The sequence below is a fragment of the Geosmithia morbida genome (genome assembly GCF_012550715.1).
Source record: "Geosmithia morbida isolate 1262 chromosome Unknown scaffold_0, whole genome shotgun sequence".
NCBI lineage: Eukaryota > Fungi > Ascomycota > Sordariomycetes > Hypocreales > Bionectriaceae > Geosmithia > Geosmithia morbida.
This window is the reverse complement of record NW_023336187.1, coordinates 2,401,515-2,420,631: the sequence shown is the minus strand read 5'-3', so window position 1 is coordinate 2,420,631 and position 19,117 is coordinate 2,401,515. Positions and strand designations below refer to the sequence as shown.

General features: G+C 53.9%; 6 protein-coding genes across 6 annotated transcripts in view; 4 read left to right on the top strand and 2 right to left on the bottom strand.

The window, feature by feature from the left end:
• Positions 1-1,547, top strand: part of GMORB2_0732 (uncharacterized protein) — a gene marked incomplete at both ends in the record, with an annotated part of 3,950 nt that extends 2,403 nt beyond the window's left edge. The window contains 2 exons of the mRNA XM_035462716.1: positions 12-1,367; positions 1,473-1,547. Coding sequence (XP_035325646.1) covers positions 12-1,367; positions 1,473-1,547 — 1,431 coding nt within the window. The remainder of the gene's footprint in view (positions 1-11; positions 1,368-1,472) is intronic.
• A 2,222-nt stretch (positions 1,548-3,769) lies between these two features.
• GMORB2_0731 (Protein of unknown function (DUF3712)) lies at positions 3,770-5,222 on the top strand (the record flags this gene model as incomplete). Its single annotated transcript, XM_035462715.1, has 2 exons — positions 3,770-4,032; positions 4,112-5,222. The coding sequence occupies 2 exons, from the start codon at positions 3,770-3,772 to the stop codon at positions 5,220-5,222; spliced, it is 1,374 nt and encodes a 457-aa protein (XP_035325645.1).
• Positions 5,223-6,362: 1,140 nt separating this feature from the next.
• On the bottom strand, positions 6,363-7,214 carry GMORB2_0730 (pyridoxal 5'-phosphate synthase pdxS subunit; the record flags this gene model as incomplete). The annotated part of the gene is made up of 1 exon (XM_035462714.1): positions 6,363-7,214. One exon carries the CDS (start codon positions 7,212-7,214, stop codon positions 6,363-6,365), a length of 852 nt encoding a protein of 283 aa, XP_035325644.1.
• Positions 7,215-8,628: 1,414 nt separating this feature from the next.
• Positions 8,629-9,531, top strand: GMORB2_0729 (5'-phosphate synthase pdxT subunit; the record flags this gene model as incomplete). The annotated part of the gene is made up of 2 exons (XM_035462713.1): positions 8,629-8,879; positions 9,018-9,531. The coding sequence occupies 2 exons, from the start codon at positions 8,629-8,631 to the stop codon at positions 9,529-9,531; spliced, it is 765 nt and encodes a 254-aa protein (XP_035325643.1).
• A 1,018-nt stretch (positions 9,532-10,549) lies between these two features.
• GMORB2_0728 (uncharacterized protein) lies at positions 10,550-11,953 on the bottom strand (the record flags this gene model as incomplete). The annotated part of the gene is made up of 1 exon (XM_035462712.1): positions 10,550-11,953. The coding sequence occupies one exon, from the start codon at positions 11,951-11,953 to the stop codon at positions 10,550-10,552; it is 1,404 nt and encodes a 467-aa protein (XP_035325642.1).
• A 3,321-nt stretch (positions 11,954-15,274) lies between these two features.
• GMORB2_0727 (GDP-mannose transporter) lies at positions 15,275-17,049 on the top strand (the record flags this gene model as incomplete). The annotated part of the gene is made up of 4 exons (XM_035462711.1): positions 15,275-15,574; positions 15,652-15,742; positions 15,887-16,589; positions 17,013-17,049. 4 exons carry the CDS (start codon positions 15,275-15,277, stop codon positions 17,047-17,049), a joined length of 1,131 nt encoding a protein of 376 aa, XP_035325641.1.
• Between the last annotated feature and the right edge of the window lie 2,068 nt (positions 17,050-19,117).

Sequence of the window (19,117 nt, the reverse complement as noted above, 5' to 3'; positions counted from 1 at the left end):
TGATCGACAAGGTCAACGACCTCGACCTTGCCGGCATCATCGACGCCCTCAAGCCTCTCCTCAAGACCGAAGAGATTAAGAACATCGTCAGCTTGCTGCACAACGCCGAGGACCTACTGTCTCAGGAAATGGTCAAGAGTCTCAAGTCGTTGCTAACAAAGGCCGGCCCGCTGATTGACAAGGTCAACGATATCGATCTGGCTGGCATCATCGATGCCCTCAAGCCGCTACTCAAGACCGAGGAAGTCAAGAAGATTGTCAGCCTTCTCAACAATGCCGAAGACCTATTGTCTCAGGAAATGGTCAAGAGCCTCAAGTCTCTGCTGACCAAGGCCGGCCCGCTGATCGATAAGGTCAGCGGCCTAGACCTCGGTGGCATCCTGGACGCTCTGGCGCCCCTTCTCAAGTCGGAGGAGATCAAGAAGATCGTCTCCCTGCTGCACAACGCCGAGGACCTGCTGTCGCAGGAGTCGGTCAAGAACATCAAGAGCCTGCTCAACAGCGCGGGCCCGCTGCTCGACAGCCTCGGCGAGCTCGACCTCAAGAAGCTGTTCAAGCAGATCGGTCCCATCCTCGAGGAGGTGGGCAAGCTGGATCTCAAGGGCATGCTCGAGTCCGTCAGCCCGCTTCTCGAGCCCGACAGCATCAAGGGCATCGTCGGGCTGCTGGGCAGCGCCGAGGACCTGCTCACGCAGAAGTTTGTCAACCAGACGCAGACGCTCATCGGCGACGCCCTCCCGCTGGTGGAGGCCATCGCCCAGATCGACGTCAAGAGCCTGGTCGGCAAGGTGAAGCCGCTCCTGGACGCCCTGGACGGCATCGACATCAAGTCGCTGGTCGGCCAGATCGGCCCCATCCTCGAGGCCCTGGGCGAGATCGACTTCGGGAAGCTCATCGGCAGGGTCACGCCGCTGCTCAACAGCCTGGGCAAGATCGACGTCGACGGCCTCATCGACGTGGCGGCCGGCTACCTCAAGCCCCAGAAGCTCAGCGGCATCTTCGGCTTGGTCGACAATGCGGAGGATCTCCTCACCGACAAGTTCGTCAACCAGACGCAGACGCTCGTCGGCGACGCCGTACCCCTGGTCGAGCTGCTCGGCGGCATCGACATCGAGGGCCTGCTCAAGCTGGTCAAGCCTCTGCTCAAGGAGCTCAACGGAATCGACCTGGCCGGCATCATCGACTCCCTCAAGCCCCTCCTCGACGCCATCGACAAGATTGACGTCAAGGGTCTCGTGGATGCCGCGCTGCCCATACTCACCCCGGAGACTGTCAAGGGTATCGCAACGCTGCTCACCAACGCTCAGAACCTGCTCAGCAAGGACTTTGTGTCGGATACATCGGAGCTCATCGGCGACGCTACACCGGTATGCTCTCTTCTTCCTCCTCTTCCCTTGACCCACCTTTCCCTTGACCCCCCATGCATCTTCTCATGATGAAACGAACATATGCTGACTCTGTAACTTCTACAGCTCGTTGCGTCTGTTGCGGACCTCTTCTACGCTATCATGAAGGAGCTTACGAGCGCATCTGGTGACGACGGTTAATTGACGGCAGAATTTTATAAAAGAGTAAGAGATGATTGTCTTGTCTGGTTTTTACGAGTTTTAATCTGCTCTTGGGGGGTTTATGTGTTTGAACGTAATGAATACCACGGACTAGTGAGGCGGTAAATGATAGTAATTGCATATAATGTACAAGTTCACTTTTTCTTGTAATATTCTCATCATTGTGATGCTGTATTCTGTATTATATCCTCAGTGTAACACTATGGGTTTTCATCTTGGGGAGTAAGTAATATCTGTATCGGATGATGTCTCATTGAGCAACATGCCATGTTATGGGGTTGTTGAGACCGGGGCAGTGTAGATACAACGCGGATTCCGTATGCGCGTCCATCTGAGCGAGTATGCCCTCTTCTGAATGTCGTGTTTGCATATATGAAATGGTTTGCATATGAAATATTTAGGTCTCTTCTACTAATAAATACCTCGGCTGTGTGCAAATATTTCACTTCACACGCCCAGGATCCCATTAGAGGGGGGTTTCTGTTTCTAGACTGTTCATAGCAAGATGTCACGTATTACATCGATATGTAGGCTGTCAGTCGTTCTGTCTACCGTAACATCTCCTCTCCCCCACGTTTTCGTTTCTTCGTATGGCGAATCGACACTAGTGATGCAGTTGCCGAGATGTGATGTCCGGGGTTGACCTCTTCCCCCAGGTCTGATTTACGCGATACCGCCAATGAGGTCAAGGCTAATTGGAAAGAAGTCCTCGCGTGTGGCGGTACTTTCTTTGGGCAAAGAGAACTTCGGAGGCCTTTGTTCCTCTTCTTCCCTCTTCCCTGTCAGGTCTAACGATCAACACTAAGCACTAGTAGGCGGGGAAAGGAGGGAAACAAGAGGGGCCCAGACGACGCACGTACAGCTCCGCGGACTGGGCTAGTCAAGTCTTGCCTGCGTATAATTCTGGGGTTTTGTAACGTCGGTTCACCAGACCCGTTAGGTTGTTGGTGAACCGCTGTCCCGGAAACTCTTCCAAAAATAAAGGGTGGGTAGAGCTTGCGAGGTATGCAGAGTAGCATCGTACGGGGATGATTCCTTCTTCTCTCCTGGTTCTTTCTCTTTTGACTCCCCGTTTCCTTGTTGGTGGTTAGTTGAGGAAAGGCGACTGGTTATAGACAGAGTTGTGTAGGTGAACATCAGGGCACAATTCGGGGGAGCTATGATTATAGAGGGATGGCATCAAGAGCCGAGACCCCGGATGGGTTAGGCAATACGAGGCTTGCGAGCATCTTGAAAATTGGGCTGCGAGGCTGATGGCTGGCGCTGCGCACGCCGGGGGGGGGGGAAGGGAAGTGTCAACTTGAACTCAAAGCAGAGGAGTGTGTGTGTGACTTGTGACAGCCTCGAAGGGGCGATCATCACCAATACCCGCCATGTCTCTGGACTGTTACTGTTTCTCGGGCCTCTCCACAGCTGCATGGCGTCTGCCGTGCGGGTGAGTAGGAAGAAGCACCCCAAGTTCAGCGGTACTTGACTCTAGTGGCATGCCATGAGAGAAGTTGGTCCGGATGGGGGACGCGATGTGCATGACAATAACTTGTATGAGCAGGAACTGGTCCGTACAATGACGCACGGCGCACATCATGGTCCAGGGCAGGGGGGAGGGAGACGGACAGGGTGAGCGAACCGGATACGTACCTCCACGTACCCGCCTTGTACCGGATCAAGTACCACGATACAAACAAGATACATCGACCCTTGTCGAGGTAACATTGTCCTACCGTGGTAGTGCTAATCTCCCCGCGTCGCCGGAGACTGTTGCTCTACTGCGTATGGATCAGCGCATGTGAGAGGTCAACACGGGACCGAAAATGTGTGATGGTAGCTCGACCAGGGATATTCGGACTGTTGGGGTGGTAATATTGCAACCCATGTTCAGCTTTTTTTTCTTTTTTTTTCTTTCTCTCCTTTACTGGCTTGTTCTCCCTCTCTTTCTTTACCTTGGTGTGGGAAGAAGAAGGAGGATGATGATACTACATGTACATGCGGCTGCTGTTCTCATGTCGTTGCCCTGCTGTTGCTTCTAGTCCGCGGTTCTGGTTGTTGTCTCTGTTTGAAACCCACCTCGGTCACTCGATTACTCACTATTGACTTCCCTTATCTCTTCTCTTCTCTCTTCTAGGAGAGGAAGCGGAAGGGTGATATTCATTCACTCATTGACCCATCCATACACACACACGCACACACATCACCCATACACGATGGCTTCAGAAACCTCACCAGCTACGGCCACTGCGCCGGACGTGGCCAAGGCTGCTGGTAGCGCAACCGGAGGAGGCGACAATGCTGATGCTGCTACCGATACGGCTGCTCAGGACACGGCATCGTCAGTCGACGATCAGGTGTTGGAGAAGCCGGCACCGACACCGACGAAGAAGCAGAAGCTCAAGAATCACTGCGCCAAGTTCTGGTGGGTGCACGTCTTGGTTGTTCTGGTGCTGTTGATCATCCTGCTACCGATCCTGTAAGTTGGACTCATAGCGCGCCTCAGATCTCATACCGTCCAAGGTGGCGTGCAAGTACTGACTGGAGAGCAACGCCAGCTTCACCGTCATCATCCCTGCCATTGTCCAGGATGTGGTGAATGACCAGAAGCTGCCGGTGTACGACGGGAGGTTGCGGGCTCTGTCATCAAAGTCCATCAACATCACGCTCGACACGATGCTCAACACGCCGCTCGAGGTAGACGTGGGACCGATGCAGATGACGCTCGCCAGCAACGAGGAGGAGAAGGCGCCGGCGTTCCTCAGCCTGGCATTCCCCAAATCCAGGGTTCTGCACAAGACGAACCTGACGGTGCCGCCGCAGAGGATTGACATCCTGGACGAGGACGCGCTGGTCGGCTGGTTCACCAGGCTGTTCGACCAGGACTCGATCGAGGTGCGGGTGGGGTCGCCCCGGTCCAAGGTCCACCTGAACGGGCTGGACTACCACCCCAAGCTGTCGCAGGTGGCGCACCTCCGGGGTCTGAACTACCTGTCGGGCTTCGCGATCCAGGAGATGCACTTCACGATCCCGTCCGAGGGGGGCTACAACATCCGGGGCAAGCTGGACCTGCCCAACCCGGGCAGCCTGGCCCTGTACCTCGGCAACGTGACCATGAACCTGATGGCGGGCGACGTGCAGCTGGGCCTCATCCACGTCGACGAGCTGACGATGGAGCGAGGCACGAACCACCCCGCCTTCTACGGCAACATCTTCTTCGACCGCCTGCTGCCCAACATCGCCGAGGTGCTCTCCGGCCAGGGTCAGTACCTCAAGAACGGCGAGCTGGGCCTGCACGTCTCGGGAAACACCACCGTCATCAACGGGGAGCGCGTGAGCTTCGTCGAGCGCGTCCTCAACGCCAAGAGGATCCCCCTCGGCATCCCCGTCACCACCTTTGTCGGCGAGCTGCTCAAGGCCATGACCGGCTCCGACGGCGGCACTGCCGACCTCGTCGACGTCCTCGGCGGGGCCTTTGGGAACAGGACCCTCATCGACGACATCATGGATCACTGGAAGGGCTCCAGCAGCGCCAGCAAGTTCAGCTCCAGCTCCAGCTCCGGAAGGTCCAAGAGGTCAAACCCCGTCACGAGGAGGCCCATCGGCAGAATGTCCCTCGTCAAGAACATGCTCAAGTTGGGCTTGAGGACTCGCACCAAGAGTCGATGAAGCTATATGACACGTAACATGTTGCCTTTTTTTTTCTGGTTAAAAATGGTGGCGTTTTTGTTTTACCTTTTTTTTTTTCATCTTCTTCTATCCCTTCTTCATTCGTGTCTCAGGGCTTCTTATTCCACGTACTTGATGATGCCCAACGGTAATCTTCTCTTCTTCTATATACAATATAATGATGGCACGGTTTCTTCCAACGTCTTTCTTGACATGGGATACGAGATGCTCATATGCACATGATCTCAACACTCGATTGCGTTCCGTGTTCTTGATCCAATCCGGTGCAGCGTAGTAACTCGCGCACGTACGCATTATGAACAGATTGAATGTCTCATTTACCCCTGGACGCAACGCTCTCTCCCAGCTCCGACCCTCCATGTGACTTGGACGTCTTGTGGGCTAGCGGTTTAGCGTTGAAGTACGCAGGCAGAGCCCCGCGTATATACGACCAGTCGGGATGGTTCTATCTTGTTTTTTCGTCGTTTGCAATCGTCATGCGTGGGAATGGAGGGCAGAGGTAGACGTACGTGTCAGACGACCATCAAGCCCTGGGTCTGGGGCTTTTGGTGATGCTGGCCTCGTAGAGTTGCGCCCACCACGGCGTAAGGGTATATAGACTAAAATTATTCACCGTCACGGTACCCGGCACTCGTTGTTTAGTGGTTATAACGCCGTTCTTATAGGCCAGGTTTTTGCTTGAGACTATGATAAAATGCGGAGGTCGTGAGTTCGATCCTCACCGAGTGCAACGTGCCAACTTTTTTGCCCTTTTCTTTTTTTTTTTTCTTTATTTCTTCTTTTTTTCTTTTTTTTTCCCCAGCATAAACATGGAAAATTGTGGATGATTAATTACTCCCTCTGCTCTTTCCCTCTTCCTTCTTGACTTTGTTCCTTGAGCTAAGCGAACAGATAATACGGGCATGGGTATGGAGATGGTTGTCAATCGATTGTCTATATTTCCACATGCTGAATCATGACCCTTTCGGCTGTATTGTATGCTCATGGTGTGTGCTCATCTTCTTCCAACCATTCTCTTCTCTTCTTCCTCGATGATCTTCTCCTTTTTTTTTCTTCTCCTCCGGTAGGTAGTAAGCAGTTCTCTTCTTGATCCCATAATATCTGCCTCTATAAGTCGGTCTAGATACCCCTGGAGGCCAGCTTGTCCCCCTTGTCCAGGCCATCACAGTTGATGCCGACCATGGCCTCGCCGAGGCCGGTGCTGACGCTGGCGAGCACGTGGGGGTCGCGGAAGTGGGTGACGGCCTGGACGATGGCCTTGGCGCGCTTGGCGGGGTCACCGGACTTGAAGATGCCGCTGCCGACGAAGACGCCGTCGCAGCCGAGCTGCATCATGAAGGCGGCGTCGGCGGGGGTGGCGACGCCTCCGGCGGCGAAGTTGACGACGGGGAGGCGGCCGAGCTCGGCGGTCTGGCGGAGCAGGTCCGGGTCGACCTCGAGGCGGCGGGCGAGCTCGCGGATGCGCGGGAGGCCGCCCTCCTCCAGGGCAGCCCTGGCCTGGGCGATGTCCCTCCTGACCGTCTTGATGTGGCGGACGGCCTCGACGACGTCCCCGGTGCCGGCCTCGCCCTTTGTGCGGATCATGGCGGCGCCCTCGGCCACGCGGCGCAGGGCCTCGCCCAAGTCGCGGCAGCCGCAGACGAAGGGGACGCCAAAGACCGACTTGTCGACGTGGCTCTCGTCGTCGGCCGGCGTGAGCACCTCGCTCTCGTCGATGTAGTCCACGCCCAGGGCCTCGAGGATCTGGCACTCGACGTCGTGACCGATGCGCGCCTTGGCCATGACGGGTATCGTCACGGCCTCCTGGATCTCCCGGATCATGGCCGGGTCCGACATGCGCGCCACCCCGCCCTGCGCCCGTATATCGGCCGGCACTCGCTCCAGGGCCATGACGGCGCACGCTCCCGCCTCCTCGGCGATGCGGGCCTGCGCCGCAGTCGTCACGTCCATGATGACGCCGCCCTTGAGCATCTGAGCCAGACCGGCCTTGACGGCGAAGGATGCCTTGGGAGCAGCTGCGGGGGCAGCCGCGGGGGCGGCGGGCGCTGAAGAAGTGTCGTTGGTCATCGTGTCTGCCTGTGTGTGTGTGTGTTGGGAATGTACGTGCGAGAGAGAGCGGGAGAGGGAGAGGGAGAGAGAGATTCTTTTCTTTCTCTTGTAGGACGGATGTAGATGTGGTTAGGAGGGAAAGAGAAAGAGGGAATTAGTGATGGGAAAAAAAACATGCAACAAGATGAAAATGGGAAAGAAAAGAGAGAGAGAGAGTCACATCACACACCCCTCCGCCGCCGCCTTCCCCCACGAAAAAAAAAAAAAAAAAAAAAAACTTACACGAACACTTTGTGACTGGTAGAATACGGGAACACATACTGAGCCCAACAACATACAGAGAAACAGAAAAAAAAAAAAAAAAAAAAAACACGGCACCGCGCGGGAATCATCGGTTAGCGCTGGCGACACTGGTCATCGGTCCATACTGGTGCAAGTAAAGTAATAGTATTACGGAGGGTACAATGTACGCGGTATTGGAGACTCGGGTAGTTTTGTCCTGTCACTACCACTATCACTACAGACGCACGGTTCCGCTCATCGGAGAAGAGCGCAGCAAGGCAACTCTAACTGCAGACTACTGCAGGTTGTCCATCGATCAAGTCGCGGAGTAGTGCGGAGCAGTTCGGAGCAGCACAGAGAGCAACGCAAGAGTGGCACGGAGGAGGAAGATGGGGAGGCACGGAGTATCCAAGAACGGTGTAGTGTGGAATACTGCGGAATAATCGGACCAGACTCTTACAGGTTTAGCGATCAGCGATACCCCCCCCCCCCCCATTCATCGATGCACGTCTCCGACTAGCCGTTGCAGAGTCTGCCACTCCGTAACTGAAATACTGCACTGGCACCGGTAGAATCATAACGCCCCGTTCCACTCAGGGGGGTTGCCACAATGTGGATATCATAGACGAGTGAGGGGAGGGCGACTGATGATTGTTCTCCAACTTGAGTAGCTTCGCCTTTTTTTTTTTTTTTTTTGGAGCAATGGAGGGGGCACGGTTCGGGAAGAAAAGGGTCCATGAAGTTCGATCATCCAAACCCCACTATTGTTACAGTCATCATCCATCAGTCATGTAATCTTTACACATGTCATACTATATGTGTCATACACTCTCAGTGAGCCCTGTAATATATACTAAATACCCTATTCCTCCTCTGGACCTAAACTGCCCGTCCCCCTACCTAGAAACCGTTTTTTTTTTCTTCAGAGGGGAGGGGGGAGGAGACCTTGGTCACCCTCGACCCATCACGATTGCGATCCATTCACAGTCCGTCTTCCTTTCTTGTTCTCTCATCCATTCACTCACAGACCGACCGACCCGGGACAGCATCCAGGATGCCCACCACTGTAGGCGTCCTAGCCCTCCAGGGCGGCTTCCGAGAGCATCTCTCCCTCCTCTCTAAAGCATCGCACATGCTCCTGGCGTCGTCAGGCTCTGCACGGACAGACTACTCCTTCATCGAGGTGCGCACGTCTGCCGAGCTGGCCCGGTGCGATGCCCTCATCATCCCTGGAGGCGAGAGCACAACCATGTCGCTCGTTGCAGCGCAGACTGATCTCCTCGACAGGCTACGAGATTTTGTAAAGTGCGGATTCCCTCCCCCCCTCTCACCTTCCTCTCTCTTCTCCTTCTCCTCTCCTCCTCCGTCTCCCCCCCTTCCCCCCCTCTCCTCTCTCCCCTATACCATCCATCTTCTGGCCAACCTTGTCTGACGGTGGTGCAGGGTCCAGAAGAAGCCAGTATGGGGCACGTGCGCCGGCCTCATCCTCCTCTCCGACGCGGCCAACGCCACGAAGAAGGGTGGTCAGGAACTCATCGGCGGCCTGCCCGTACGCGTCCACCGGAACCACTTCGGTCGACAGACGGAGAGTTTCGAGGCGGACATGACCCTCCCGTTCCTCCAGGGCCCCCCCACGACGACTGCCTCGGAAGAGGAGGACGGCAAGAACGGTGCCGGTGCCGATGCCGGTACCGAGTCGGACAGGCCCTTTCGATGCGTCTTCATCCGAGCCCCCGTCGTCGAAGAGGTGCTCGACACCCAGACCGTACAGGTCCTGGCCAAGCTGCCGGGGAGGCTGGACAGGGCCGTGCCGGGCGTGTCGCAGGCCAGGACGAAGGACGGCTCGGGAGACATCGTGGCCGTCAGGTGCGGAAACGTCCTAGGGACGAGCTTTCATCCTGAGCTGACGGATGATGCGAGGATACACTCTTGGTGGTTGAGGACTCTGGTTGCTTGATGCTATCTTTACAGGATAGCCTGTAGGGAGGGCCCTTGCTTCTTCTTCCTTCTCGGCCATCATAGCCGGGTAGGAGTGGAAAAAGAAACCCAAAATTTTGGAAAAAATAAAAAATAAAAAGAGGGGGAGAGGGGGGGGGGGGTAGGGTAGGGTAGAAAGAAGGAGACGGAAGGAACTAGACGCTTTGGAATATATGTAAAGACCGTTGGGAAACGAATGACGATGGCGATGATCGGAAATAAAACATTACAATAATATCCCATCAAGTCGCAGTCCATCACCACCTGCAAGAACCACCTGCAAGATCTCAACCCTCCACCACCTTTCCCCGTTGCTGGTCAAAAATGCGGAATGCAAAGACAGTCCAGGGTACGCGTACTACCTACACTGTATGCTGCGAGTTACGCGTACGTTTGTTTTCAACGTTACCGCTCTCTACTCTCCACCCACAATTTCGGTTCTGTTTACTCTCTCGAGACATTGCTATCCACTTACAAATGTCTATTCTGTTTATTCTATGCAACATGACAGCATTGAATAGTCTTTCCATGAGATATCTTGACAACATTGAGTATTATACTTGGACGAGAAAAAAAACCCCAAACTAATTAAAAAAAGAAAACCCCCCATTCGGCTGAATACAACAGGAAGAGATTGTCAGAAGACAAAAGAAAGTATTGAATAAGTCTTTATATATATGAACATCTTGACAACGTTGAATGAGCATTTATACTTTTTTATGCAGAAAAAAAAAGGAAATCGCTGAACACGACATGATTAGACTCTCAGAGACAAGAAGAAAAAGAAAGAGAAAAATGCTATGGATAAAAACATATACACAAAAATATGATGTGCAGAATATATACCAAGAAATGAATCCTCTGGGGTGGGAGAAGAAATGACCAGGAAAAAAAAGAAGAGAGAGAGAGAGAGAGAGAGAGAGAGAGAGAGAGTTGGAGGGAGAGGAAGGAAGAGGGAGAGAAGAAATGGAAGAAAGCGAGAGAAAGACATCAAAGTCTCAAGGCTTCTTTGCCAGAATCTCATCGATCCACTCCCCTACATGGACACGATTCTCCTCTAGGATGCGAGCGCGTCCCTCGCGCATCTTGGTAGCCCTCTCGAGGTAGGCGGCCTCGTCGCCGATGAACCTCCGGATCGTGTCCATCTCGTCCTCGTCAGGCTCGGAGAGCCACACGGCGTCGCGGGGCAGGTAGGAGTAGGCGTCCAGGATGGCCTGGGTGGCGACCATGGGTGCGCCGGCGATCAGGGCGGCGGGGACGGTGGACGAGGCCTTGCGGTCGAGGTACTCGTCTGACGCGAAGGCCGGCAGCACGGCAAAGGCCTCGGACAGGACGCGGTAGAAGTCCGGGTACGAGAGGTCCTCGTCGAAGACGACGTTGCCGGTCAGGTTGTCGGGCACGTCGGGCTTGTTGCCGTGGCCGATGAGGTGGAGGGTGACGGTGTCTCCCCTCTCTTGGCCCTTCTCGTCCGTCTCGGTCTGGTCGACGCCGTCGCTCTTCTTCCCGGCCAGCTCGTCCATCAGGCCGGCCAGCTGCTCAAAGGTGTGGACGTAGTCGCGACGGCCGGACGAGTAGTCCCCCTGCAGGGCCAGGTTGATGCCGCCGGCGCCGAGGGCGGACCCGTGGGGTTCCGGGAGGCTGGCGACGGGGAAGACGGGGGGCAGGACGCGGGTGGTGACGGCGTCGGCCTGGGTGCCCCACTTCTTCAGGGTGACGTCGCGCAGGTACTGCACGGTGTGGGGGCTGAGGCCGAGGAAGTCCGCGCGGCCCTGGGCGGCGAAGTCGCGGATCAGGTCGATGGACTCGCCCTCCTCCCAGCGGTCGGCGTGGTGGACGAGGCAGATGAGGTGGGTGTCGGTCCTGTCGAGGATGCGTCGGAAGGCGGCCGGGTGGACGCTGGTGTCGAGGAGGCAGGTGGTGGAGACGAGGACGTGGGCCTGCGGCCTGTCGGTGTGGCCCACCAGGCCGGGAAAGTCGTCGGACGAGGCCACCTTGCTGACGGGGGAGACGAGGTCGAAGGCGGCCATGATGTCCTCCATCTTGTAGCGCTGGCGCTTGAGCATCATCGTCAGCTCCACCTTGTCCACACCGCCGAAGGCGTGCACCAGCGCGGCCGTCACCTCATCGTGGGTCCCGCCCGTCTCGAGGATGGCGACGCGGCGCACGTCGTCGGTCCAGGTCGAGAAGAGGGGTGGCAGGGGTGACGGATCGGACGTAGAGGCGGGGGACGGGTCAGACGTCGAGGCGAGGGACTCGTCCGTGTCGGCCATGCCGGGGAAGCCCCAGCTCGCGGCTTTGGATATGGCGGCATCCCGGTGCAGGAAGACGAAGAACAGGAGGATGGTCAACAAGGACAAGACCCACACGATGGCCACGCGGCGCTGCATGAAGGCGAAGGCCATGGCTCGCCTCTGTGAGCGAGTGAGTCGAGTCGAGTCGAGTCGAGTCGAGTTGAGTTGAGTGTGCGTGTGTGTGTGTCAATCACACACAATGTTCCCTCGACGTAGATGATGGAAGAGGGTGTGGAGATGGGAAACTCCCTGCCCCCCCGGTTTAGAGAAATTATGGGAGAGGAGAGAGGGGAATCGAGAGACAGAGCCTGATCTCTCGGACTGTCGGGGGACGTAGCAAGTATATGCTTGACCTGGAGGTAGTACTACGGGTGTCCAGGGCTCTCTCACTCTTATGGTATGCGGTCCGCCTCTTTCTCAGTCGTGAGGGGCGGCGTCTGCGTCTCTGACGGGACAGGGCGAGGAGGAGGTAAATGGTGGTAGAGAAAGATGGAGAGAAGATTTTGATGGGGGGGGGGAGGAGAAAAGGAAGGAAAGGAAGGGGATTGGATTAGATTTGGTTTAGATTGGATTAGATTGAAATACGAATAAGCAAGAATAAGCAAGATAGGTCAATGAGCATGGACAGGGACATGGTATAAGTACCTATACGATGCCCACCCCTCCATACAAGAATAGCGGCGGGTCTGAAATCTTCCAAGTACCTGCAACATGGTCGTATCCTCGGTCGCAGGTCACACCCGTCTACCTCCCTATCATTCAGGTCCCACCACGAGGTGATGACGGAGACCTATATTCCGTAATGTACGGGGCAGATGGAGGGAGGATGGGAGTCGTATTACCTGTAGGGCTGGCCAGAGGCATCGGCACCGGGTAGAGTGTGCGGTCCGTGTCATGGATGGGAAGAAGGGGAGGGCGAGATGGCGGTGATATGTGCAATCCATCTGTACGGCGTATATATAAGACCATCGGGGAGCGCCACAGGAGGCAGTATCACTGGTACTAGTCAGGTCAGTACCTGTAGGAATACTGCAGGAGGTGGCCGTACCGAGTACATGCACGTGCACACTGATGTGGCTCCACACAGTTGCTATTGCTGCCGTAATATCACGTCTACTCCTCTAACACGTATATATCACCCGTTGCGTGCAGACGGCTGGGAACGCAGAGAAGGAAACAAGGCTCGCTATCAGCGGGACGGATGAGATGCGCAGATGGCGACATGAGGAATATACGGGCATGTAATACTCTGTACGATGTATCCTTACAGGAACGTACGAATGTCTGCGTCTGTGCGGAAAGCTAATTTACATTTACCTGCACATGTATTCTGCAGTCGTGTACGGGCAGGTAGGTAGCATGAGCACTGTCTACTAGCCGTCTATGGAGTAACCCGTACTGGGCTCTAGGAATATGACTCGGTATACTCGTATTATTATATTACGATACCATGCATGTTAGGGGGGGAAGAAGAGAGAGAAAAAAGAGTGAGAGGGCGCGGGGGGGGGGGATGTGCCCAGCATATCCGAGTCAAATTAGAGGGGAATACCGGTAGTTGATTGGACAGCATGACATTAACCAGGGTAATCTGTACAGGGTATGATGCCATGGGTCTTGGGGGTTCCTTCAGTCTTGGGGGTCTGCGAGATCCGCCCAACCCCACCTACCGAATATGTGGCTGAGTAATAGGCATCAGACTGTACTTTTTTTCCCCCTCTTCCTCTTCTTTTTTCCCCCCCCCTCTTCTTCCTTTTTTTTCTTTCTTCTTTTTATTTTATTTTTCTCTCTATATATAACAATATATGTTCGTCACTGTCCCTTCATTCTGATGATGGACGCTTTCATGCGCATGTACGATTGAATGAAGAAGGAATCAATCATGATGTCTCTAGTGATGATGGCTAGCATCCTGCATCCTGGAAGAAGTATTACTCGGTGCAGGCAGCATTAGTAGTGATTCATTATCCACCACCGCCACCATCATTGGCCACTAGCAGCCTCCAATGAGCCGAGAACCTTTCCAAAACGGCCGAGGGGCATGTCAGCAGAAACGGAAAGGGGGGGGGGGGACGGACAATGCCTATGCCCATGCCCATGCCCATGCCCATGAGAAATAGAAGAGACGATACGAGCATACGACGGTACGTGCATGCATGTATACATGTATCATCACAGCTCTGGAGAGGCTTATCGCTGCAAGATACGAGGCCGCTGCTCGTCGACTTGACAGCCTAACGATAAGCGGTAACGCGCTGTACGAGTACACATAGTCCACCATGCGCTCACCCCGTACGGATTGATCTGTACTCGTAACCGTATCGCCTACAAGCTTTGTCAACAACACTCCGCGCCGCTACATGGCTATTACCACTCGTACCCGGCAAGAGTATCATCACTCTGTACATGTTAGCCTGTAGTACGCCCTGTCGACGATGACTGTATAGGTGATGATGCTCACTGCAGTGACGGTGATGACGAGAGACGGTGCCCAGGTCAACTGGAGTATAATCTGTCATTATTCATTATTATCACGGTCATTATTCTGCTTCAAGAAAAAAGGGAGCACAGCACCACGTTCTGTGCACCTGATTCCGCACCAGCGGATACCGAAACCTTCACCATCTAGCTAATCCGATTACGGCATCAACTCGCCGTATCTGTGCAGATCACTCCGTAGGCAGTATTGAGATTCCACCCGGTGCTGAAATGTACTGGGAACCACCCAGTACCGTGCACTGTCCGTATTGGGCGCAGCCCTGTGCGTCTCCTCCACGGAGTCTCGTACCGTACTCGTACAGCGTAATTACCACGCCGGATGCATGCATGAGAGCTCCCTCCTCCTTTCTTCCCCTTCCCTTTCAAGCTCTTGGTAGGTGCGATCGATGCTGTCGGTAGCAGTAACAATGCCGCTCTCCGTACTCGTACGGTACTCGCACAACGGTGGTAGCAGTAATGTTACTTGTGTATTGCCATTTACCGCGAGTAATACTGCGAGTGATACTGCGAGTAATAGACCGTCTCCAGGATGGACCTCCCACATTCCGTCATTGCTGCTTTTGTCTAGGGGGTGGGGACCTTGGAAAGAACCTTCCTCCTGCACTTTGTCTGCTAGCAAAACCGGAACTTCCGTCAAGCTTCTCCTGGGAGATCTGGCTTTTGATTTTTTGATATTTTGAATAATCTCTGAAGGATTCTCACCGTTTCCCTTCTCTCCTGACTCCAACAAGAAGCCTCCCTTCTCTTCCCCGGATAGCTGCTGCTTCGCGTGTGTGGCTTCTGTTTCTTTCTCTTCTCTTCTTCTGCTTTTTGGCTTTTTTTTTCCCTTTCTCCCGTCGTGTGTCCTGTACTCCACACCCGCACGCTTGACGACGGACGACAAAACGACGACGACGACGACGACGACGACGACGACGACGACGACGACGATAGAAGATGGCAGCTGCCGACGACCAACCCGGCAATCAGGATGCCATCCCTCTACGCAGCCGAGACTCCATAGACGAACTGGGCAGCCAAGAGGGCGACAGGCTGGTCCGCGACGACGATGACGATGACGGCGACGCAGCTGCCGCCGTCGCGCACCAGAAGCTGGCCGTGGTGTCGGGCATCACCAACAGCGCTCCCATATCGGTCGTGGCCTACTGTCTCGCCTCCATCAGCATGACCGTCGTCAACAAGTTCGTCGTGTCGGGTGATTCGTGGAATCTGACCTTCTTCTACCTCGCCGCTCAGGTGTGCCTCCGCTCTACCTGTCTTGCCATCTCTATATCCCGTCGCGGAACCTTGCTGACTGAACCTGAACCCGGTAGAATGTCATCTGCATCGCCGCCATCACCGCCTGCAAGAAGGCTGGGCTGATCAAGGATCTCGCGCCTGTCACGGTGGAGAAGTCTAAGAAGTGTACGTATCCGGGGGGGGGGGGGTATACTTTGCAAACGGAGAAGGATGATGATGATGATGATGATGATGAAGAAGAAGAAGAAGTAAAGAAGGAGAAGAAGGAGGAGAATGAGAAAACATGATTGATGCTGACCTAGCTGTTAGGGTTCCCCGTCTCCCTCCTGCTGGTGGGAATGATCTACACGAGCACCAAGGCGCTGCAGTTCCTCTCGGTACCGGTGTACACCATCTTCAAGAACCTGACCATCATCGCCATCGCGTACGGCGAGGTCTTCCTGTTCGGCGGCAGCGTGACGCGCATAGCCCTGGGAGCCTTCAGCCTGATGGTTCTCAGCTCCGTGGTGGCGGCCGTGTCGGACGTGAGGAGCGCCAGGGGCGGGCAGATGGGCGACGACGCCATGGCGGCCCTCAACGCCGGGTACTTCTGGATGGCGCTCAACGTGGTGTGCACGGCGACGTTTACGCTGTCGCTGCGCAAGGTCATCAAGTTCATGGACTTCCGCGACTGGGACACCATGTACTACAACAACCTGCTGTCCATCCCTGTGCTCGTGGCCGCCACGCTGCTGGCCGAGGACTGGTCGGCCGACAACCTCGCCCGCAACTTCCCCGACGGCCAGCGCAACAGCATCCTGATGGGCATCGTCTACTCGGGCCTCGCCGCCATCTTCATCTCGTACTGCTCCGCCTGGTGCATCCGCGTCACGTCGTCCACCACCTACTCCATGGTCGGGGCCCTCAACAAGCTCCCCATCGCCATAAGCGGGCTCATCTTCTTCTCGGCCCCCGTCACCGTCGGCAGCGTGTCGGCCATCCTCATCGGCTTTGTCAGTGGTATCGTCTACGCGTATGCCAAGAAGAGGGAGTCTGACGAGAAGTCGACTCTGCCGGTAAAGGAGAATGGGCGGTGATGTGTGTATACATGTATATGCATGTGTGTGTGTGTGTGTGTGTATGTGTAGGGAGCAGGTAAGATACTCTTTACTTCTCTTTTCGGTGTACATTTTTCCTTTTTTTAGGGTTGCCTCTTATATATATATACGGTGTCATCTGGCATATTTATCTCTGTTCTCTCTTGCTCTATATAAATACCGTTCAATCTCGATGACATTTCTTTCTCTTTCTCTCTCTCTTTTTTTTGCTTCCTCTTCTTCCCGTGACGGGTCCTGTCTGTGAGGGATGAGGCATAGCCCCTCCTCTCCTATCTTGGCGTCATCCCTTCCTGAGTATTTCGGTCGGTAAAATGACTGGGGGGGGGGCTGGTGAGAAGAGGCGGCGCCTACGAGGTAGATTTTGAGATTGAGTGAGCGACTCATCGTCCTGTCTTTTCTTCTTCTTCTTCTGTCACGTCTACTTCTTCCACTTTTTTATCCGCTTCTCTCTGTGCCTTTCTCTCCCCCCTCTCTCTAAAGGTGAAGGGGAGAGAGGGTTAAGTGTAACGGACTGGTAGCTGGCTGTGTAGCTGGCTGTGTACTATCTACATCCGTAGCTGTAGCTGTAGCTGAAGCTGTAGCTGTGTGTCGTCATGTTGAAATCCATGTACGGATATGATGATGCGTACCAGGGTCCAGCAACGTCTGCGGTCTGATGTGACCTTGGTGTGAGGTGAGGACAGATCCGTATCAGGTAATGAATAGTCTCGTCTGTACGCCTCGCTCGTGCGCCTCGCCCATGCGCCTCGCTCGTACGCCTGGCTCCCAGGTATTATGGTTATCATTGTGATTATCTTACCAACTACCTATACAGCGAGTGCTCGTACGTGCATGTAATATGCATCAGTACGAGTATGGTACGGGTAAAGGAGTACGAGTACGAAGTTGAGGTGGTAGCCGTACCTGCAGCAGATGACATGTCTGCTCACATTCACTCGGTACGCGATAGAGCAGGCGATACTCTGCTAATAGTACATACAGTACAGGTACGAGTCCGCTACTCGTGTAAGGAGGTCATGCTAGCATGATCTATCTGCTGGGGAGGACGAGTACGAGTACCCAGTCGTATCGCAAAATTGTATCGACTACGGAGCACTCGGTGGATGGGATGAGACGGAAGACGAGGGAAAGAGACGACGAGGAGGAGTCTTGGGGGACGATCTTGAAAAAAAAAAAATTTAAATAATAATAAAAGAGTCGATGGAAATGAGATGCTAACCCAGTCAGCCACTCACTGGCACTGACACTGGCACCTAGCATTTTTTAATGTATTATTTATTATATTAATCGTATATTCGTACACATGTACGGAGAATATTACGGAGGGAAGAAAAAATATTTAATTAAAAAAAAAACCCCATGTAGTAGGTAGAATATATATAAATTATCGTAATTATAACGATGAAAAAAAGGAAAGAAAGAAATATATGACGGGGCCAGACAGTATTGTGGGACCATCCGTTGCATCCCGATGATGTCTTTTGTCATCAGTTGATTTCAAGGGTTCAGCAACCCATGGCAAGAGATTCAACTGACGACAAGATGAAAAAAAAAGAAAAGAAAGAAAAAAGACAGTTACGATTCCTACGTTTTGCTCTGTAGTCCTGACGTAGGGTCTTAGTCTGTATTACTCATCATACGTCGTTCGTCATTGTCGGGTCCAGCCTAGGTTATCGCTTCTGCAACAAGGGGCCAGGTCAGGTAGGTCAGGTCAGGTACGGGCGTTATTATATAATATCACTGCTGCTACTCGTACGGAAGTACGGGTTAATCGTTTGACAGAGTAATAATATGCAATACTATAATAATAAAAAGTAGTATTATAAAAGTAGTATTATAACTTTTTTTTTTTTTGTCTATGCAGTTAGTTAGCCGATCCTTGACCAGCTCACTTTTTTTTCTTCCCCCTTCTTCCCCTCCCATCCCAATATTACTCTCCGTGTAGGTCCTCGTCTCTTGGCATGGTCAACCCCGGTCCCCCGACAGGAATTACAACGTCCGAGAGAGAGAGAGAGAGAGAGAGAGAGTATATTATAGTATACGTACGAGGTTAGTATGTAATATTTCGGGGGGGGGGGACAGCTTCGATGACAGATACAGATACTGACCAATCAGACATGAGAGGCGGAAATGCTCCCACTGCCGAGACCGATCGCTCCTTCGGCGCGGGCCCCAGCTGTCTGGAATGAAGGGGAGGGGCGGAATCGAAATAATGATAATAATAATAACAATTTTTTTTAACTTTAGCATGTACAAGCGAGGAAGATTCCATCACGACGAAGAATTACGACGTAGACAAATTAGGTAAAGTAGGAGTGGACGAGTTATCCTATCGTCCGCATCGGAAGCTACTCCCGCCGTCGTCAAGCCAATATAAGGAACTGGGATGTTGGTTGGTTGAGAAAGGGGGGGGAGGAGGAGGAGGAGGGGGTGTGGAGGGGGG